Source organism: Mastacembelus armatus, chromosome 9 (assembly GCF_900324485.2).
Source record: "Mastacembelus armatus chromosome 9, fMasArm1.2, whole genome shotgun sequence".
In the NCBI taxonomy this organism is placed as follows: Eukaryota; Metazoa; Chordata; class Actinopteri; order Synbranchiformes; family Mastacembelidae; genus Mastacembelus; species Mastacembelus armatus.
Genome location: NC_046641.1, coordinates 23,783,785 through 23,806,711, shown reverse-complemented (window position 1 = coordinate 23,806,711; position 22,927 = coordinate 23,783,785). Strand labels below are relative to the sequence as shown.

Below are 22,927 nucleotides of genomic sequence, written 5' to 3'. Positions count from 1 at the left end.
CATGCTATTGTTATTTTGGTCCTGATTTAGGCTGCGCCCATACAGACTATCTGGCCTGCGTGAAGAAACACAGGAGTCTGTGCTGACGGGTGTGCGTGGCTACACGTACAAGTGAAACCATGAAACAGGACCCAGAAAGTCCGACCGGAGGGACGTATTTGTGCGTTTAAAGCTGATTAGAGACCAAACCCAGCAGAGTGAGTTGTAACACTCAGACAGGACTGTACAGCTCTGGAAAGTTTTCACGGCAGCAGCTGTTTCGTCTTTGGTCCGGCTCTTGAAGTAAACAGCAGAAATACAACATTCATGTTCCAGAAATGTACGCTGGCATGTGCATGATTGGCCAGGTGACTTTTTGTGCCCCCCCCATTTAAATGAACCACAAGGTCTATGCTTTCACACAGATTTGAACATGATACTGAACTAAATATGTGATTCATCTGCAGGTGATTCTTTTGGATGAGCCGTCAAACAAATCTCAAAGAATAAAGACTTCAATCTTAAACTGCTAATTGCTTTGCTGCTGAGTCTGTTTTGTACCACGAAGACAGAAAACAACAACTGAAGAAAAAAAAAAAACCCATCTATGAACAGGCAGAACGAGCAGCAGCCAGACTTCATCTTTCTGTAAGAGTTTCTGGATGGAAACTTGCCTTCGGTCAGCACGAACACGTCTGCAAAATATTACAGTGTCTACACACACACACATCTGATCCGCTCACTTGGAAATTACAAATGTGGACTGTTGCCTTAAAGAGCAGATTAGAGAAACAAGTCTGAGCTGTTTGACTGAACAAAGCAGAGTAAAACTCAGAAACACTCAGCTACAAGTCCAAGTGCTGTGCACTGTTCGTACGTTCCCCCACAGTGCAGAGAGATTTCAAGGACACATGCGAGTAAATGCTTCTGAAAAAAAAAAAAAAAAAAAAAAACAGAAAAGGAAAAGGAAAAACCCTCGGGACTAAAAAATGGAGAAAAATGTCTGATTCTTGTCACATTCCATCAGACAAAGAAGTCAAGATATGCTTGGAGCGAAGTCAAGCCTCAAGAGCGTAGGGGTTTAGGAGCGCCGGGCAGCAGCAGAAAGCTTACAGCGTTATCTACAATCCCTACAATAGTGAAAAAAGCCAAGTACATGTTTCAACAGAGGGAAAACATCAGTACCAGCAGTGAAAGGAAACAGGATTTTCATTGAGGGAGACAAGAAGAATAAGAAAAGGTTGTTTACAGAGAAATGCAGACGATGTGTTTGGGAGCTGGGCTAAACAAGCCCTTTAAACCGAGTCAGTGGGAAGCCTGAACATCCTGAAGCAGCTGCTCTCATCCTGCTCAGAGCCGACCTTTGACACCAATTCATCATGTTTACTTGATCAGAGTTTCTACACAGCATGTCACGCTTTTTCATACATGTTTATTGCCACACAGGGTAGATAAGGCTTAGGACTATTTACCAACTGCATGGATTTATTGACATATCACACTGCTGTCCTGATAATTCCCCAAAATATCAGGAATTAAATTAAAATCTGAAAAAGCAGGAGAAACTGAATACATCCATCCATTTTCTATACACACTCACTCCGTTCAGAGTGACACAAGGGCTGCAGCATATCCCAGCATGCAGTGGGCATTACACATTCACACCTACATGCACTTTCCAGCTAATGTGAATGGCATGTCTTTGGAAGAAGAAAACAATTAGTCAACATTAAACATATGACAAGAAACTGATAAAGTTTCTGCAGAGTGAGTAATGGGTTAACTGACAAAACAACAGTCTGCTCTGCACAAACACGTCACGTCTCTGCAGCTGTGTTGTATTATTAACGTGATGTATTATTAATGTGTCAGCTTTGTTTATGGTCAGTGATGCTGCTGTGGGAGTAAACAAAAGGAAGTAACCCCCTCACACCCCCTGACCCCACAGTCGTTGGACAGACGATGTTTTGAACTCTACAGCTTCCAGTCTGCCGCCGAGAGCAAAACCTAATGAGTCTGAACCGATGGACCAACAGATGGGACCATATTAACATTTAATGGTTAGATTTCAAAATACTTAAAGATATGATTTTTTTTCCATTCCTCAGAGGCCAAGATGTTGTCATATTAGCTGTAAGTCATTATTGCTGATAATCAATAATAAGTCACTGAGTAACCTTTGGTTTGATTGAGACATCTGCAATGACAGACCCCAACTAGATACTGTTTTTGTAATTTATCACATATCAAAATGGTTAAAAAAAAACACTAATATAAATTTTAACTTTTGTTTCTGAAAAGTAGCTAGAGGTTAAAAATTAAATCAATTACATGTAGCAGAGTAAAAAAAAAAAATCTAATAAATCCCTCTGAAATTTAGTAAAGTAGAAAATGGAAAAAACTCTAAATCACAGTTCTTGAGCAACTCAGTTACTTGAATTCAATTTATTCATATAGCATCAATAAAAAATAATCTCAAGGCATTTTACATAAAAAGGTCAAGACCTTGTATTATTATAGAGGAAAGCCCAACGGTCAAGAGAAAAAGCTCCCTTCCAGTTATTTGCTATGCAACAGGACATTAACTGTTGATATTACATTAAATGATGCATTTGGCTGCAGCCTCAATGACTAAAAAAAACTAATTCATAACAGTGTGCTCCTATTGGCAGGTGTTGTGTGTGACAGACAAATCACTAAAATCCCAATTACCGAGGTGCGTTTGTAAAACCACATAGCAGCTGGAGAGAGAGGTCGACTTTCAGCAGGGAGGAAGGTTATACTGAGAGGGGACATGTGCAGCAGATCAGCTGAGGAACCATGATATTACCATTATCACCAGCTCCTAAAGCGATGAAGCATCTTGCTCTATCCAAAAACCAAAGCTTTTTGATTTACAGCGATATAAAAGAGAAAAGCAGATCAAGCACTGACTTCTGAAAGGATCTGCTGATTAACAGCAGAGCCAATAAACCAGAAACTGTTTACAAGATTACGGTTAGGCATAAATCCAAAGATGTATTCTCCCAGCTGCTTTTATTTGTTTTATGTCATTCCTAAATAACTGAAAGAAGAAAACAATGGTCCACTGGATATAATAAGCATTTCCCACTATATCTAAATTTCATATATTTTGCAGAATAGCAGGTGGAACAGAAGGAGGGAGTGGGTGATGAGGGCGAATAAATGGAGCAGGGTCATCATTAGAAAAAACAGCCTAATTAATATGCAAATGAGCACAGGTGGAAAAACCACCGCACAAACCGAGTCCCACTTAATATGCAAATTAGCCCAGGTGTGCCTGGATGCTGTCAGCCCATGCCTTACCTGTTTTTCCAGCATGATCATTCTCCCAGTATCATGACCTTCATGGAGCGAGTTCAGGCTCCCCGTTAGACGCGCTCCTCCTCGGCCAACATCTTCTTCTTCACGGACCAGCGACAAAACAAATTAACGGGGAAAATAACGGTTAAGCTAGCTAACTAGCGTTAACGCTGGAGGGCTGGTGGACATCTGCGGCGCTTTACCCTTGAGAGAAATGTCCTCAGCGACCCCGGCATGTCTCCGTATTGGTACAAAAAGCCGCTGAGGGTTGTTTATTCACGGGGTCATCGGGCAGTGACGAAGGGGGGGGGGAGAAGACAACCAGCGGCGAGCTGAGGGCTAGCTAACGTTAGCTAAACGTGCTAGCGCTAGCCCGCTAAACCCAACAGCGGTTATCAAAATTGTATTTGTCCCCTCCAGACCTCATCCATCCCTTCCAGTCACGCTCCACAAAGCACGGCGGAAAGGCGTCCTCCGGCATCGGCTCCCCAGAGCAAATCCTCGCCGATGCTCGACGACGACATCCCAGTGAAGAGCGGGCAGTCCGGGGTAGATGTGCTGGTTTGACCACTGATGCTTAAATGGATGATGCTGCCGCTGCCGCTGCCGTTACTATTGCCGCTCCTGCTGCCGCTTATCTTGCCGCTGCCGCTACTTTTGCCGCTCATGTTGCCGCTGCCGCTACTATTGCCGCCCCTGTCGCTCATGTTGCCGCTGCCTCTACTATTGCCGCTCCTGCTGTCGCTCCTGATACCGCTGCCGCTACAGCTACTATTGCCGGTAATGGTGCCGCTAACGCTACTATTGCCGCTAATTATGCCGCTAATACTGCCGCTAACGCTACTATTGCCGCTAATACTGCCGCTAACGCTACTATTGCCGCTAATGCTGCCGTTGCTGTTTCCGCTGCCGCTAACGCTACTATTGCCGCTACCGCAACTGTTGCCGCTAATGCTGCCGCTAACGCTACTATTGCCGCTAATGCTGCCGCTGAGGGAATCTCCGCTTTCACAAGACGCTGCTGCGCTCGGACAAATAAGAGCGTCTCAGAGCAACGACGCTCCTGAACGCACCACACGTATCACGACGCAAAGGCAGCACAGACGCTCTTGAACACACCATCGTTTAAATGTAATAAATAAATATAAATATTTAATACTGACTTCCAGTTAAGGGAAACTGCCTTTTGTCCCAGTCATAGATAGATATTTAAATTGATGGATAGATGTATTTTATTGATCCCAACTGGGAAATGTCTTTGTCACAGCAGAAAGGTATAGACACACAGCATACAATGCAAGAGTAAAAAAATACATAAGTATTTACCAGGATATGAGAACACAGATTGCTTCACATACACTACCAGTCAAAAGTTTGGACACACATTACCACTGAATTGAATGAGAAACTGTGTCCAAACTTTTGACTGGTAGTGTATATTAAAAACCTACATAGCAAAGTGTACAAAATGTACAAGATAAAAATTGGGTGTATTGAGAAACACAAAAGAAACCTATATAATGTATAAATATCTTTGCAGTTGTATTGTGCAGTCTTTGAGGGATTATGACACAATGGGCCCCTGGGCACAGACTTGTAAAGGCCCCCACCTTCCTACATAGAGACGATACAGCCAGACTGAAGGGTCACACATTTATCTTGATGTAGTTATTTACTGATTGATTTATTGTTGTTATTTATTTACCAAATAAGAGGCTATCCAGCCCATAGTTCCACACACACTCATGCACATAAACATCACAACCACACATGTAACTAGACAAATGCATTTCCTGCTGAAAATGCGTGTGAATGCTGAAAGCTGAATAAAGCTGCCCAACAATGCTGAAAATGGCTGAAGTGCATTGCTGAATAAGCTGAAGGCTGAAATGCAATGCTGAAGAATCCTGGAAGCTGAAATGTAAAACTGTAAAAAAAAAAATAAAAAAAAAAATTGTAATAAAACCAAAAACTCCAGTGTAAATGATGCGTAACCAAACCAGGAATATTTGAAGGAATGCTTTGTTAGAGAAAGAAGAGAAGAAGGAAGAAAAGAAAAGGGAAGAGATGAAGGAATAAAGAAGTATGAATAAAGGATAAACTGATTTGCATTGCTTAAAAGGCTGGAAGGGAAAAATGTACTGGAAAAGAGCAAATTTTGCCATTTCTTTGTTTTTATTTTGAAACCATGACGTAAATAGGCTTTTATTTTGAAAAGACACTGTGCTGCAGGAGACTCATGTCACCTTGAGTTAAGATCTGAACTTTAATTTTGATTATTTGTTATGCTTTGGAATACTGCAGTATCTTCCTGTAAATAACTGTAGACTTTTATTGTGGAAGTACAAACATTTCTGGCTTGGAGAAGACAGCAAAGGTAACATTTAGAATGGCCTCAGTTGGTGCCTAAACCTGGATCTCAATAGACAAAGTCAATTTTAAGCTCATAGTATTTGTTGACTTTTTTTTTTTTTTTTGAAAGAATGCTATAAGAAGGCTTTTATTCTGAAATGACAAAGTGGTGCAGAAGAATTATATAATCTTAGATTACAATCTTAACTTTATTTTAAATGTTCATAATAGTTTCCTAAGGTGTAATAACTTCCTACAAATAACTGTAGAATTTTATTGTGAAAGGCTGGACATGGCCTCCTGGGAGAAGACACCTTGGCTTACATTGAAAACATCCTAAATCAGTGTCTAAAGCTGTATGCCAATGGGCAAAGTTCATTTTAAACTCATATTAGTGTTTGTTTACTTTTATTTTGAAATAAACCAATAAAAAGGCTTTTATTTTGAAAGGACAAAGTGCTGCAGGAGACTTGTTGATCTTAGATTACTTCTTCTTCTTCTTTGGGCTGATCCCTTCAGGGGTCACCACAGCCAATCATCTGCCTCCATTTAACCCTATCCTCTGTATCCTCCTCACCCACACCAACTATCCTCATGTCCTCCTTCACTACATCCAAGAACCTCCTCTCTGGTCTTCCTCTAGGCCTCCTTCCTGGCAGCTCTAACCTCAGCATCCTTTTACCAATGTATTCACTGTCCCTCCTCTGAACATGTCCAAACCATCTCAATCTGGCTTCCCTGGCTTTTTCTCCAAACCATCTAACATGAGCTGTCCCTCTGATGTCCTCAGTCCTGATCCTATCCATCCTCGTCACTCCCAGAGAGAACCTCAAGCACCACCATCCTATGCTGTCTGGCTACACTCTCCCCAGCCACTACTTTGCAGTCACCAATCTCTTTCAGGTTGGAATGTCTGCACAAGATGTAATCAACTTGTGTGCTCCTGCCTCCACTCTTATATGTCACCCTATGCTCCTCCCTTTTCTGGAAAAATGTGTTCGCTACAGCCATTTCCATCCTTTTTGTGAAGTCTACCACCATCTGTCCCTCTGCATTCCTGTCCTACATACCAAACTTACCCATCACTTCCTCGTCACCTCTGTTTCCCTCACCAACATGTCCGTTGAAGTCTGCCCCAATCATCACTCTCTCACCACTAGGGGTACCCTGGATCACCTCATCCATCTCCCTCCAGAATTTCTCCTTCTCTTCTAACCAACATCCTACCTGTGGGGCATAACCACTGACAACACTCAACTTCACACCTTCAACTTCCAGCTTCAGACTCATCCCCCTATCTGACACTCTCTTCACCTCCAGAACATTCCTAGCAAAATCCTCCTTCAGGATCACTCCTACTCCATTCCTCTTTCCATCCACACCATGATAAAACAGCTTGAACCCTGCTCCTAATCTATAGGCCTTGCTACCTTTCCACCTGGTCTCCTGAACACACAAGATATCCACCTTTCTTCTCTCCATCATATCAGCCAACTCTCTAGTTTTCCCTGACAAAGTCCCTACATTCAAAGTCCCTACTCTAAGTCCTACACTCCTGCCCTTACTCTTCTCTCTTTGCCTACGAACACGCCTTCCTCCTCTCCTTCTTCGACCAACAGCAGTCCAATTTCCACTGGCACCCTGTAGGTCAACGGCACCAGTGGCGGTCGTTGTTAACCCGGGCTGTGACCGATCAGGGTATGGAAGTCGTACTTATGATTCGCATGTTTGATTTGGCTTAAATTTCACATCGGATGCCCTTCCAGACACAACCCCCTGCATTTACCAGGACTTGGGACCGGCACATGAAGCCACTGGATTGTGCCCCCCTGTGGTTGCATTGTGACAAAATACACTGTTACACACAGATACTACATCATTTTCTGTGTTGATTTTATGCATCGCTCAACTCATAAAGAAGTCATCCAAAACAGAATTTCGATCTTTGAAAAAACTTTTAATTGCTAAATCTTTAAAATCTTTGGGGGGTTGAATATTTCTGATTGCAACTGCACACTAACACTGTGTTATTTGTATAATGTCAGTCATGTAGAGATTTTAGATAATCGGGGCTATTTTATTGATATTCATGCAGAATCATTGTAGATTTCATTGTTTAGATTTAGTGAGCACGAGAAACACTTGATTACTAATAGTAATAGTAAGTGTGAAGCATGTGATTTATCTTCAGATCTAGTTTACAGAAACTTTCAGCTCTACTTTCAAATAATTTAGGTCATCAGAAGGTCAGGCGTCCTCGATAGAGGAGCAAAAAAATCACCACATTTTTCTTGAGTAATTATGCTTCTTAATTACACTGAACTGAAATCAATCTGACAGGAACAATTGCGATAGTGCTGATCCTAAATGGATTTTAAATGTGTAGCCACACCAAATATGTGGTTTGGCATCTTATCGGTCCACTCTACTGGCTGGTTGTTTAGTTGGTTAATTAGTTAGTTACCATAGTACCTCCCTCGGTTTGTTCTTTGTTTGTTGTTGTCAAGGGACCAGTCACTTGTTCCTGATGCACCTACTGGTGCAGTTTTTAAGCATGACAGCAGCACTAATCTCTAACAGAGCTAATGGTTGAACACAGCTGAACATGATTATTAAAGACTCAAAGACCTTGAACTGCTCACAGGTGGAATATATTGACATAAATGGAAACTTTACAATAGCACAAAAACTAAATTTGAAACTGATTTAATATGTTTATTATGCAAATGATGGCCCCATTCTTACTACCAAAAGGTTCAAATACTGTCAAAAGAAAGTATATATATGTACTATTTTCATTTCTGTCATAACAAAACTAAACAGTTACACAAATCATATTCTATCAAATGAAAAATGATATGAAAGCCCACAAAGCATATAGGCCTGCACATACAGTGTATTGGTATTAGAAATCAAATCAAGGCTTAGGCTCACAACAGAAACCGACATCTTCTGGAAGTTCCAGAGGTACAACCTGATTGTGGAGTATCACAGCCGCCCAGCACTGGCCCCACCCTTCATCATCATCATCATCATCATCATCATCAGCCACCTGTCTCAACTCTTTCTCAGCCTCTTCAAACAGCCTGAGTCCAAGCAGGAGCATCTTGGTACGACTATTAAGCGCCTCCAGTTTATTTCAAGCAGATACCAAAATAGGTTCTTGTGGTTTATGTGGATACACTGAAATTAAATAAAAAAAACACACAATGTTGGTTAATTAGTTACTGACCCACCTCTGAGCAACCTAGGGGCCTGACAGGAATATTCAGACTCAGCTCACAATATGTGCAGTCTGTCCGTCAGTGACGAAAATGATGATGAGCATCTGAAGAGGAACAGCGATCACATTAAGAACAGATCCATACAAAGATGGGACTGTTCTTGTTCTACAGCAGATTTGAATTGGGGCTGTATTAGTTATTATTGTTGTTTACGTTTGCTGTCAGTCACTAATCAGGAAGGAATGTAAACATGTTATAATATTATAATATAACATTAATGCAGCTTTTTAAACACCACGTGTCACTGCAGGTGTTTTACACAATCAATCCTCAGTTTAAACTAGAATCACCCAAATAAAAACATTTATCTCATGTCTTTTTGTGTCTGTGGTTGTTTTAGCGCACTTCTCCTTTTCTTTTTTGGTCTTTTGAGAGACCTTCCATCCAGACTGTGACGAGCCTTTTGCCTTCCTGCACCCATGGGTGCAACACGCAGCACCTCAGGACAACCCCTTTAAGCGCCTCTCTCGCGGTGCATTGTGGGGCTTTGTGTAACTCCAACATGGCAGCCGCCTGCGCCAGAGCTCTAGGTAAGGTCGGCTGGTCGGTTTTGGAGTCTCCAGCCGCCCGCCGGCCCGGGACAGTCTCCTACCTGGCAGGGAAAAGAAGCGCACCCGAGTTTAGTAGGGCGTACGGTACCGGTGGAGCAGGGGTCCGGTCCAAACTGTTGTCCTCTGTGCGGAGTGGGGGGGGCAGGGTGCTGAGCTGCGCCTTCCTGCTCGGTGGAGGTCTGGGTCTGTATCAGACCGTGAAGCTCTCTGTGCAGCAGCACCGGGCCGAGGAGCAGCCCCAGGTGAGTCCGGTTCACCTGCGGTGACTGACAGGTGGGCCTGGTCTGACCTCACCTGTCTGCAGAGGCTCACCTGAGCTGGAGCAAACTAATCAATTATTCGATCAACAGAAAAATACTCAGCTGTTATTTTGATAATTGACTAAATGTTTTGGTATTTTAAGCAGCTGTGTTTATAAATGATGTAATGTTTTAAATCACTGAGATCTTATAATCTGTTTCCATGGTGCACAGCTGAAAGAGGTCGTTGACCTCAGTGTGGATTTCCTTTCCTCTTAAATCACATTTGGTAAAATGTAAAATTTGGTAAATGAAATTTAAAAAAAACGGGGGCTCGACTTCAGTCCATGGCTTATTCCAGGTCCCAGGTAGAGGCCTGAAGCTGACTCTGTACCAGTACAAGACCTGCCCGTTCTGCAGCAAGGTGCGGGCCTTCCTGGACTACCACGGGCTCCCGTACGAGATCGTGGAGGTGAACCCGGTGATGAGGCAGGAGATCAAGTGGTCGACCTACAGAAAAGTGCCCATCCTGATGGTGGACGGTGACGTGGTAAGATGATCAGCCGGCAAGAACGTTTTGTACGAACATCTTCACGACCTGCAGGCAAAGATTCAACACGACCGAGACGATTAAACACTTTTTACTCTGAAAAGCAAAATGCCGTCCTGCTGAAACGCAGAAACGTCCTTGTATTATTCTTGTTTCATAAATGTGCAGCCTGTTCAGAGACACCCTCTTTTCTTTTCCCTGTTTTGCAGCAACTGAATGACTCATCTGTCATCATCAGCTCCCTCGGGACTTATTTAATCAACAAGTACGTCAGCGCTTCCTACATATGATTAGAATTAAACTGCCTGGCATCAAACCACGCCACTGCAGAACGTCACTGCTTATATTAAACACTAGAGCAGAGTCACAAGAGACTGTATGTGTTTGTATTGTGGTTCTTCTGCTGTTTTAAATGTGAACCTTTGACCTCCAGGGACAAAAGCATGTCTGAGATCATTCGCTGCTACCCCGAGATGAAGTCTGTGAACGACAAAGGGAAGGAGGTGATAGAGCACAACAACAAGTACTGGCTGATGCTCAGCGAGGCTGACACTTTGGCAGTTTACCCCGTGAAGGAAATGCAGAAGTAAGTCCAGACCTGGCACTCAAACCCAAACTACCATCAGGTGGCACAGATGGAAATCAACCGTCAGCATTTCTGTTCCTGTTCTCAGAGAGGAGATGAAGTGGCGTGCGTGGGCTGACGACTGGCTGGTGCACCTCATATCTCCCAACGTGTACCGAACCACCGGCGAGGCCCTGGCCTCCTTTGACTACATCGTACGTGAGGGAAAGTTTGGAAATTTTGAAGGTTTCTTTGCCAAGTATGTCGGCGCCGCGGCCATGTTCTTCATCTCCAAAAGGTTGAAAAGTCGGTGAGTGAAATGTGGAGAAATATCCCTCTGGACCTGAGTTTTGATCGTTAGATTATTGTTTGGATGGACGAGTATCGATTTTTAACCCAACAGGCACAACCTGCAGGACGACGTCAGACAAGATCTCTACAAGGCCGTCAACGACTGGGTGGCAGCCATCGGCAAGGAGAGGAAGTTCATGGGGGGAGACCACCCCAACCTGGCGGACCTGGTGAGGGAACACACCTGTGCATCTCTGCAGGTTCTACCCCCAAACGTCCTGACTGAACTATGTGACAAGAAGTTCCATTACACTCAGGTTTTCTGGGTTTGACCTTGTGCAGTATCAAAGGTTCACATGTTAGTAGGTGACTGCTGACTCCAGTCTTGTTTATTAGCACATTACGGTAACGAGTATCTTAAGTGTGGTGGACCCAATTTAGAGGTACTTTTTGAGGTATTTCCATTTTATGCTGCTGTTTACAGCATAAAACTTCTCTTATCGCATTTGTTTGATAGTTTGAGCTAAAGTTACTTTTCAGACTAAGATTTTAGATTAAAAAACGTGATGACATAAAATGAAATATAAACCTTTTATTTTCCCGACCTCTCCCTGTCGTGTGTGTGCAGGCGGTGTTTGGCGTCCTCAGAGTGATGGAGGGCCTGCAGGCGTTTGATGACATGATGGAGAACACCAAAGTCAAACACTGGTACAGACGCATGGAGAGAGCGACGCTCAACCACGAGGGCCGAAAATGAAGCCGAGCCAGGCCGAGCCGAGCCGAGCCGGGAAGGTGAAGGAGACCACAGAGAGACTGAGTGTTTCCAGTCTCAAACACACCGAACACGAAACCTCCAGAAAGGAAAGTGACCGGCATCAGAGAGAACGTCTGAGAACAGTCACTACTGCCCTGAATTTAAACCTGCTGATTAGTATGAATGGGTTAGCTGCTGACATTGATCTAGATAAAGAGAACTCATACATGAAAATACTGTCGCCACATATTTAATTCTCATTTTTTAATAAGCTGGCTGCTTTGAGGTGGAACCATCAAATCTGTTCTACAGGCGAACGGTCGGAGCTGCGACAGCATCATTAAATCATACTGTACCTTGTTTGCAGGTTTAAGGCACTTAACCAACGGTGAAGTAAAAGAGCAAATCAGGAACATTAATGTCAGTTTCCTGCAAACGTGTGATTTTTGTTTTGTGATGGGCGAGGATCTCCTTTAGCTAGTCTGCACAGTTTCTGTACTGATGTGTAAAAACTGCCTGCTGATGTTATTTTTGTTAAAATAGGTGCAGATCTATTTCAAGTAGTTTTCCACAGATTTTGCCTGTTCTCTTTAAAAACCTCTTCTAAAGGTCAAAAACCAAATTAACTGTCCAAATTTAGCTTCAGCTGAGGACTGGAGTAATCACCACTTTAAAGGCTTCAAGTATTTGAGGGGAACAGGTAAGAGAACGTTTAAACTATTTGTCTTGTTCTCCATGGGCTGTTTCATGCTTCAAGGTTCATGTTTCTACCTGAACTTTAACGTCACAGCAGTTTGGTCTCTATAAAACTTACTTTGATTTCTCTCCTCCATGGTTTTGTATTTCTGATGTAACTGATCCAGGATCTGTGCAGCAGTGAGGAGCTGCCCTGTTCTTTCTCTTTGTGGTTGAAGAAAACATGAGCTGCCAGTTTGAATGTACTTAATATGCAAATTAAAGATGACATTTCAGAATTAACTGTATTAAAATATACTGTGCGTATTGTAAAAAGCTAAAGAGTGTTTGTTGTTCAATAATCAACAAATTGAGATGTGACTTTAACGACTGTTTCTTTTTAGAAATTAAAACAGATCCAAGTGACTTTTTCTCTCCATTTGAAAATTGTTCTTACAAGTTAAAAAGATAAACCTAAAGACATTTTCAGTGAACTGCTGATGAAGTTTTATTTCACACAGAGACACTTAAGGATTACAGTCATTCTAGTACTTAGTAAATCTGTATCATCTGCTTCAGTTAAGGCATCGATTCATTTGTGTTTTGGAAACTCTCACTAGTGTACTCAGCAGCCCTGCACAATGATTCAACGTCTTCAAACTGAGTCTTTCTTCCACACGGTGGATGCATAAAAAAATAAATAGCAATGGTTCAAATCATGCAACACAATTCTGATTTGACTGAATAAAAACAGTAGTGATCCTGGAGCAACCAGCCGTTTCCCACATGAACATCAACAAAGTAAAACCGAAGCAAACAGCTGTGAGAACAGATTCATCTGGAAGATTCAGATTCTAGCGCTTCACAAAACGGTAAAAACATAATTACTGCATGTCTGCTGTCCTTTCTTTCTTGCACATATTAACACGAAGTATATTCTAAAGCCGAAAACGATCCGTGCATGGCAGACATGTTTGAACTAGCAAACTAGTTGAGCAGATGTTTGGAGGACAGATATGTTGGTGAGAAAGTGCTTCCTTCACTGTTCTGACAAATCCACAGAAATATCCTGTTGCTGCCACACGTCTTCCACGGCTGCTGATGGATATCTCAAAGTCTAATATTGTATCAGCATCTATCAGCTCCTGATCAGTGAAACCAGCCACAGAAGCTGCTTCATGTTCCCAGCAGCCTCCACTTTCTGGACCAGTCTCTCCTTCCCTCTCTCACCAGGTCTGGCTCTAAAAGTCTCCTCCTCCTCCATCAAGACCTCCAGAACGTGGAGCTCAGCTGGCCGTTGGGTGGGCTGATCTGTCGGCTCTGCAGTGACGTCTGCACGTTTAAAAGGTAAAGTTTAGTTTGTTCAGTATTTCTACCGAAAGCACTTTTTATTTTTATGAACCGGAAAGAACCAGCACACCAAAACTGCCACAACATCGGCGGTTGGTCACGTACCTCCAGAAACTGTTTGAGTCGGATGACCGAGCCCATCTGTCCACTGCTGGTCACCGCTTCAATTCTGGAGACAGCAAAGAGAAACACAGAGCTCAGAGCTCAACGTGTGGCGACACCTGCTGGTCACATATTTCAGCAGCTGACTCGGCCTGTTCTCAGGTGAACGTACCTGGGGAAGTATTCCTCTTTAAGAAGCAGGATCAGTTTCCAGAACTGGCCCTGATACTGCTTCATCAGAGCATTACCACAAACCTGAAGGAGACACACAGACATCAGTACTGGACTTTAACTGTTGACAACACATGGACATTCACAAAGCAGTAAAATAAAGTTTACTTCCAGGACCACCAGGATTTTTTTTATTTTTTTTAGTCTAGAGGGAAACTGGAAACACGGGCGGAGAAAGAAATGCAGAGAAATCTCCTGGGTGGGAGCTGAACTGTGGACTCTGGTTACATGGTTTGCACCTTAGGCTGGATTCACATGGACATTCGCTCTACGTTAGAACAACATACAGGCTGTGAGAAACAGATTCATGTTTTAAAACCCACTAGGAACCAAAACACAGCAGAGTGGTTTGTAACACACACAGGATTGTATCAGGTGTGACTGTATCTGTGGTTGTGATGAGCTCAGGATACGCAGCAGAAAAACAGTGTCCATCATCATGATCATGACACAGGGCTCACAATTACTCAGCTCGCTGTGCTCAGGTGTTAAAGGTGTCCTTAGAGGTGCAGGCCTCACCTCCAGGAAGTCAAACAGCAGCGTCGCCGTGATGTCAGCCAGAGGCTCCATGTTGAGCATCTGAGCCAACCAGCGCCAGCCGTGGTTCAGGCCGTGAGGGACCGACTGAAACAGAGCACACGGGTAAACCATCGTTCATATTTTATATATGGGGACTGTGCTGGTTCTGCTGTGTCACTTAAACAGGGACTGGCGGGACAGTTTTTACCCCCTGTCTGGAGCTGTACGGCCACCTCAGCTGGATCATAGCAGCGTAGAGACGGATCATCCCAGACATCCTCTTCAGGAAACTGTCCTGACCTTCGACTCCAGAGTCGTCCACACGGTAACCAAGAATCCTGGAAGAAGATAAAATCCTTGTTTTTACACAAAAATTCTCTTTAGGATTAATCAAACATGGCAACTTATTCCTGAGTCCCTCACCGCTGATATTCCTCCACAGGTGTGCCTTCTTTCATCGGAGGGTAATGTGGGACAGAGTAGGGGCATTTCTTGTGCAGGTGGGCGAGGATGAGTTCCCCCACCCGAGGGTGCAGCTCCCAGACACCAGAAGCCACCACAGCGATGGGAAAGGCTGCTTCGTGATGAGACGCCACCTCCTCCTCTCCTTGTTTCTGCAGAGGGGAGGAAATCAGCATGAAAAACCACAGAGGGGCTGCAGAACAGGGCTGAAGACAGCACACCGACCTGGTCCAAGGAGCTGCAGGACTCTCAGTGGCTAACTGGGCTAAGTCACAGTGAGACACACAGAAAGTGGTTCATACTGAATGAACTAATGTCAGTTTTCATATGAAAATCTGCTGCCACGTTGAAGCTGCGATGACGTCTTCTCAGTGAGCATCACACATTCTCCCTCCTCAGTCTTTCACATCCTTTCCTGAATTTCCCGAATTTGAAGCAGACTCACCACAAACTTCTCAGCCAGTTTGTAGCTGACGAAGTCCAGACCCTGAGGATGCTGGGAGGTGGAGACAGATTTCCCCCCCGACACCACCGCACGGCCCGAGAGCAGCTTGTCGATCTTGTCGAAGATTTCTCTGAGCTGCGATCCGGAGTTGCTGGAGATCTGACTGACAGGGATGGTGGCTGCTTTCTGGAGCTCCAGCTTCAGCTTCTTCGTCTGAGAGAAACAAAACCATCTGAGCTCACAGCTAAACACCCACAATGTTCATGATCATTTCTGTTCTTTATCTCCCTTAATACCCCCCAGAGCCCACCTGTGCATCTTTAGGGGAGTTGAGGTGTTCGAAGGCCTGAACACACTGAGCAGCTGAGTGCTGCAGCTCCTTGGACCATTTCACCGTGCTGTCTTCAGCGCTGTTCTGCAGCCCTGTTGGGAGACGTTTAGCATGTAGTGGTTTACACCAAAAAACACTGAATTCTATCCTAAATGTTTTTCCTTTAGGAACAGTCAAATTAAACATCTTCCAGTGCGACTCAGCCAGAAAAACATGTATATGTAGAATCAATAACTCAGTTTGAAGTGAAAGAAAGGGAGTGGGAAGGCATACTCTTCTGACCTTTCCTCTGTGCCTGCTCTTTGGCCGACTGAGCCTCCTTCTTCTGCGCCTCCCTCTGTGCCTGCAGCTCTGCTTGCTTCCTCTGTGCCTCTTCCTCCTCCCGGTCTTTCTTCTTCTTCTCCTGCACCTTGACTACCTCCTCCTGCATCAGCCGGATAAGCGCCCTCATCTCATGGAGGGCTCGCTCAGCCACCGTCATGTCCTCCACACTGGGAAACTCTCCCTAGTAAAAAGGTAAAAGAGAAAATCCCAACACTCTCACTCACCTCCCACTGTGATTGGGTATATGGATCGAGTGGGCAGCTGTGCTGAGGTGAGAACATAATCTGGATCTGAACTTCTCCCACAGCTCTTTTTATTCGTTTACAACAATCCAAAATCAGGACTGACCTCTGCCGTCTTCCGAACCACCTCCGACACCTGGGAGCACAGCTGGTTCCCGCGGGTGCTGTAGGAGCTGAGGCTGCCCGCTGGGAGCTCAGTCTTGTTCAGGGTGGACGGCTCCAGCAGTTGGTTGAGCTGCAGGATCTCCCCCTGGATGGTGTTGAGGCTACGCAGCCTCTCCCTGCCCTCCACCTGCCGCTGCCGCTCCAGCTCCTCCTCCCGCAGGCGCTGCTGCTCTAACTCCCTCACCCGCAGGTTCAGGATCTGACACCGAGGACGAGGAGCAAACGTGTTTATACAGGAAGATGATCATTTCAGCCCTGTACTGTCACATGGTTTTCAAATTTCCAGCAGTGTCTGTAGTGGCCACACTTTCATGTACTGTACAAAACTGCACAAGCTGAAATGATGGTGCAGGCTATTATAACTTCATCGTGTCTTCAATATAGCACAGTCACCTGAAACTTTAAATAGGAAACAAATACATTATGAATAAATTAATGCAAGGCTTCAAGAATCCATATTTCCATGGTGAGTTTGGGGAAATTTGAGAATCTACTGATTAAGGAGATTCAGAGATAAACAATTATCGACTGTGAAATAATCACATTTTTAAAAGCTGGTGAGATCCTTGATGGAGCTCTCTTCTGCCAAACCTGTAATTTGAATATTTATCAATAAATAATAACCATTTGTCTCCCCCCACACGTTTCTATGTGACACCTGTGGAGCTTTGCTAAATCCCAGACGGGGGTAACTTCCTGAGTTCGTGAAGTTGGTAAAATGCTTTGAGAAGACCTGAAAGTCTTCACTGGATCTTTGTTAGGCCTCAGTTTCTAATCTGAGACACTTGATAAACAGGATTTGAACACATGCTGGAACCAGCAGCCTTAATAGCTGCCGTCTGATGATTGTACCTTGATTCTGTGCCGCTGCTCTTCCTTCAGTTTCTCTTGGCGACCGATGCTCTCTTTAGTCCTGCAGTGGAAAAGCAGACATGTCTGATCTGTTGTAACATTTTCAGAACAGTAAAAGTAGCTTTGGATGACTCTTACTCTCTTTCCATCATGTCCCTCATGCTCTGGTACTCCTGTCTCTGCTTCAGCTCCATGAACTCTTCAAAGCGCTTCAGCTGCTCTGACTCGGAGCTCGCCGCCGCCGCCACCAGCTTCTCCTGCGTCTCCTGCCGCAGCCTTAGCGCCATCTGAGCAAACAGGTTTAAACAAATCAGTGAGGTGACAGTGCCAAGCTTCCTGTGTGCAAGTCAGGTTTATTCCACAGACATCCACATCCTTGAAAAGGTTTTAAGTGTCTTATTGATTTATGAGTCAGGAACAATGTAGGACTAAGGATGAATAAAGTAACTTCAGAGGTCTTGTTCAGTCCATGCCTCAGTCACTTCTCCATATTGTTTTGGCTCATTTGTATATCTACACTTAACACATTATATCACATAGAAACATTACATGCAGCCAATATTATCTCATCACTGAGTCATTTAATTAACATTATTGGACTTCCAACAACCATAGTGCCTGACCTTGGCCTTTTCTCTGTGTTCCTCCTCAAATCTGATGATGTGGCCGGCCGTCTCCATGGCTTTGGGTGACAACAGGGACATGGCAGGTAGTGTTGCAGGACTGGAAGCTTCACTGACATCTGTCTCTGAATTATCATCCTTTACTTCATCGCTAACAGCCTGCAGCACATTCACATAAAGAAACAGTAAAGAGTCAGACATTCAGGATACACAAATTAATTCAGAACCACAAAGTACGCTGCTGTCTTAGAGGGGTTAGGCTTCAAATCCAGCTCCACAGAGCAGTCAAGTCTTGCCTAAAATATTACAGGCAAGACTTACACTAAAGAAATAACTGACAAAGACCTAATCCTACATCCAACCACATCAACAGTATACAGACAAAAGATAAATTGATGACTTTTTCTGTTAAGCTGCTGTTTCCAAAATAAAGAGTGAATCCCAAGCTGAAAGTTTATTGTGAATTTGAGTGAACATTTATTTGAAACCTACCAGATTTTACAACATAGTTTGACTTTAAAACTTTTCTTCCCAGTAGAAAAACACAGGGAGATCAAGGTGCGTTCACAGACTTGCCTGCTCACGCTCGGCCTTTAATGACAGTGCTGTGGAAATTGTGTTCTGCTTAGCGTTGATGTCAGAGATGGATCCTGAGGAGAAGCTTGTGGTTGGGATCTCCTCAGACAGCCCAGGGCTGGAGTCTCCAGAGTGGGAGGTCAGAAAGCCAGACTTCTGCAGGGGCGAGGAGTTCAAACGCTCCAATATGATCCCAGTGTGGGGGGACAAGCTGAGAGCCTCTTTACAACCTGCCAAAATATGCTGCAAGAACACACATCACAGCTCCAATGTGCTTCTCTCATGAATAATGTATCAGAGATTTATAGATTTATTTTTAGTCTCACACTCTCAAATCACCAAAACTAAACTTGAGCTCACTACAAATACTCACTATTAGACAAAAGGTTGAAAAAACAAATCATATACATTTTGATGATTAGAGACATGGACCATAATGATTAAAAAACACTTCTGAACAACAGAGTAAGCAGCACCTATAGGTGTCAGATACACCTGTGAGCAAACATTAGCATTAAAAAACGAGCCTTTCGTCCTTGCTGTTACTTTTTCTTTAAAAAGAAAAACAGAAGTCTGGTCACCCTGATGGGTCAGTTGCGTCCCTGTGAAATGTAGTGAAGTAGAAATACAAAAGAAGAGTTTTTGAACTAAATTAAATTAAAAATTAAAGTATAAATGAAGTAACGTTACAAGTACGTAACTAACGTTACTGTAATACAAGTAACGTTGCTGAATTTCTCTCAGGTTTCAGTTTGGATGGTTTAGAAAACTATGCTGGTTAGCTGCTAAACTGTTTAACTGTCGCTTTAACAAATAAACTGGCATTGGTTATTTGTTTGTTTACTTTTATTGGTTAGTTATTTGATTAGACAAACAATCTGGGGCAGCTATGTTTAGCTAGCCGTGTTTGGGCTAACGTCGGTTAGCAGTGCTGACTCACCTCGCCCCTTTCCGACCAGTACGGGTCGAAAGTGATGCTTCCCTTTGGTGAATTTTTTAAGGCTTGCAAAGTTTCCCATCGTAAATTCTCAGCAGGCATCACGACAGACTAGTAAACACATCCAAACACAACTAACTAGCTACTGACAATGCTAGCTTTCGTTTTGAACCGCCGGACTGTATTACATAAATTACAGTCCGACGACAACCCGCCCGCCTACTGCATAAAGATCTTATGGTTCCGGCTGGAGCGTCTCCTTATTACAGCACAAAACACAAAAACCCTTTAAAGCACTTTATGGACTGGTTTTATAATAAATGACATTAATGTGTAATTATGTTTGGACTGTCCTCTCTAAGTTCACTTTGTCAGTAACATTTTTCAAAATTCATAAACTCTTTTCTCACTCAGTCTAAACCAGCATCACAACTAGATTTACTTAAACTCTGCATACTAATATTAAACGTGAGATGTATTTGTTCTAGATTTTTCCATGACCTAAAACCTGAAATGCGAATGTGGGACTACACTTCAATTGGCACATTAAAGCTACAATATACGGCTAAAGAGGATCCTCTGCCAGTTTATTAGTACACACTAACACAGTCAAGGTTATAATGGTTATTTGTAAGTGATATGTAGGATTAAGCAAAATAAAGCTGCATTAGTTACAAAAATAGTTACAAGTAAATAATACTTGTAATACTACCTAAATAATCACTTTATTAATTACTATTAATTAATATTATTTGAATAATAATTCATTTAATAACTTTGAACTGAACATTCTAATGTGCCTTTGATCTGTCATCAGCTGAACATTCTAATGTGCCTTTGATCTGTCATCAGCTGAACATTCTAATGTGCCTTTGATCCACATTCTGTCTATAACGGAAGTCCCCCCTGAACACACAGATCATTCTAGCAACCACACTCACTCAGTGAACCACAACTTTTCGTTATGGAGACAAGCGCAAGAAACAACGTTGAAAACGGCAGAATAAGCCTTAAAAACAAAGTCATCCTGCATGCCAGGAATCTGGAAAAGGTCCTCCCCACAGAAGACAGTTCTACCCAGACTGCTGTAGAACAGCCATCTGTGAAACCAGTAGAGAGGGAGAACCAGCAATCTTCTATCTGCCAACCAGAAGAAAAACCACAGCCAGTCAACCCCTGGAAGAAACTAAATTCCCAAGTGGTGTCTGGCCTGATGTCTAATCTCATGCCCAACCACACAGACTTTCCTCAGCTCCAGAGAGGGACCATGAAACAGCAGGGACGGAAGGCGGACCAGAAGAGGAGGACTCCACCTCAGAAGAAGTCTTCTTTCCAACCTCTCTGCGTCTTTGGATTGACTGTGATGACGGAAATACAGTCGGCGGAGACAACGGAAACACAGACTGTGGTCAAAACCAGAGAACAGCCTGTAGTGAAAACTGAAGAGCAGTCTAAAGATAACACTGAACAACCATCTGAAGTGATCCTCAACAGACCCCCAAAAGTGATTCCCAGCCTGCAGCCTGCCAATACACAAGACCAATCACTGAATGCTGCTAAAAATAATACTAACATCGGTTTAGAGGCGTACTTGCAAAAAACCAATCAGAACCTCATTCAAATCCCTGAGCTTGACCTACATCTGCTCCTGGGCAAGAGGGACGACAAGATATCTGCACTAGCTCAAGAAAAGTCTGCCTTACTCATGGAGGTTGAGTGTTTGAAAGAACTGCTCAAAAATCAGAAATCTGAAGCAGACCAGGAGTTGGCAGCCCTTCACGTTGAGCTGTCCCAAAAGAAAAAGACAGAAAGAGAAGCTGCAGTGAAAATACAACAACTACAGGAAGCTCTCCAATGTGAAACACAGATGAAGAAAGATGTCCAGATGTGTGTAGCTCAACAGGTGGAGGAAACCTGCAAAATTAAGGCTGCATTGGTCCAGGCAGAAGAGGACCTGAGAAGTCAAAGATCTCAATGGGAAGAGGAAAGGTCCCATCTCCTGGCTGAGCACATGGAGGCAACCTCCAGCCTGAAGGCAGCACTGATCCAGGCAAGAAGAGATTTGGACAATGAAAGGACGCAGTGGGAGAACAACCGATCCCGTCTTCTAGTTGAGCATATGGAGGCCACCTGCAGCATGAAGGGAACATTTATCCAAGACCTAGACCACTACAGACACCAGTGGGAGGAGGAGAGGTCTCGCCTCATGGCCGAACACATGGAGGCAACCTCCACCCTAAAGGCTGCACTGATCCGGGTGCAGGAAGACCTGGACAACGAACGACTGCAGTGGGATAAGGAGAGGTCTGGCCTCCTGGAGTCCATCAGGGCCACGAAGCAGGCCATGGACCTGAAGGAGGAAGAGATAACAAGATCCAGGGATTTACTGATAGACAAACTAAAAAGCCTGGAAAATCAGATGGACGAGGCTCAGAAGAAAACAAAGAAAAAATCTTTAAAGAAAAAATTCCTGCAGGTCTTTAGAAGAATTGGGGGGACACCACCTCACTCTGACCTCTTCTGTCACGTCCAGTCAACCTGCACACAGAACACCATCAACCCCATCAAAAAGAAAAAATAAATTGGCTCAAAATCATTTCAGGACGGCATGGTGGAGCAGCGGTTAACACCATCACCTCACAGCAAGGTTCTGGGTTTAAATCCCACCTGACCCAGGGCCTTTCTGTGTGGGGTTCGCTTATTCTCCCCATGTCTATTTGGGTTTTCTCCGGGTGCTCCGGTTTCATCCCACAGTTTAATTGGTTAAATATTTTAATAAAAAATAACCCCCATCAAAAAGAAAAAATAAATTGGCTCAAAATCATTTCAGGACGGCATGGTGGAGCAGCGGTTAACACCATCACCTCACAGCAAGGTTCTGGGTTTAAATCCCACCTGACCCAGGGCCTTTCTGTGTGGGGTTCGCTTATTCTCCCCATGTCTATTTGGGTTTTCTCCGGGTGCTCCGGTTTCATCCCAGTTTAATTGGTTAAATATTTTAATAAAAAATAACCCCCATCAAAAAGAAAAAATAAATTGGCTCAAAATCATTTCAGGACGGCATGGTGGAGCAGCGGTTAACACCATCACCTCACAGCAAGGTTCTGGGTTTAAATCCCACCTGACCCAGGGCCTTTCTGTGTGGGGTTCGTTTATTCTCCCCATGTCTATTTGGGTTTTCTCCGGGTGCTCCGGTTTCATCCC

At 43.7% G+C, this 22,927-nt stretch overlaps 3 protein-coding genes across 3 annotated transcripts in view; 1 reads left to right on the top strand and 2 right to left on the bottom strand.

Moving 5' to 3' along the window:
* LOC113138487 (ral guanine nucleotide dissociation stimulator) overlaps window positions 1-3,868 on the bottom strand; it is a 43,164-nt gene extending 39,296 nt beyond the window's left edge. The window contains exon 1 of the mRNA XM_026320970.1: window positions 3,307-3,868. Coding sequence (XP_026176755.1) covers window positions 3,307-3,327 — 21 coding nt within the window. The 5' untranslated portion in view covers window positions 3,328-3,868. The remainder of the gene's footprint in view (window positions 1-3,306) is intronic.
* A 5,536-nt stretch (window positions 3,869-9,404) lies between these two features.
* ptgesl (prostaglandin E synthase 2-like) lies at window positions 9,405-12,930 on the top strand. The gene is made up of 7 exons (XM_026320663.2): window positions 9,405-9,732; window positions 10,091-10,279; window positions 10,489-10,544; window positions 10,713-10,865; window positions 10,954-11,154; window positions 11,248-11,395; window positions 11,764-12,930. Exons 1-7 carry the CDS (start codon window positions 9,442-9,444, stop codon window positions 11,890-11,892), a joined length of 1,167 nt encoding a protein of 388 aa, XP_026176448.1. The 5' UTR covers window positions 9,405-9,441; the 3' UTR covers window positions 11,893-12,930.
* A 181-nt stretch (window positions 12,931-13,111) lies between these two features.
* gle1 (GLE1 RNA export mediator) lies at window positions 13,112-19,929 on the bottom strand. The gene is made up of 15 exons (XM_026322564.1): window positions 19,727-19,929; window positions 18,787-19,029; window positions 18,211-18,369; window positions 17,726-17,874; window positions 17,588-17,648; window positions 16,677-16,934; window positions 16,287-16,509; window positions 15,984-16,096; window positions 15,674-15,886; window positions 15,190-15,380; window positions 14,975-15,104; window positions 14,767-14,871; window positions 14,189-14,271; window positions 14,020-14,083; window positions 13,112-13,896 (listed from the first exon to the last, which is right to left on the bottom strand). The coding sequence occupies exons 1-15, from the start codon at window positions 19,823-19,825 to the stop codon at window positions 13,828-13,830; spliced, it is 2,160 nt and encodes a 719-aa protein (XP_026178349.1). The 5' UTR covers window positions 19,826-19,929; the 3' UTR covers window positions 13,112-13,827.
* Window positions 19,930-22,927: the final 2,998 nt, after the last annotated feature.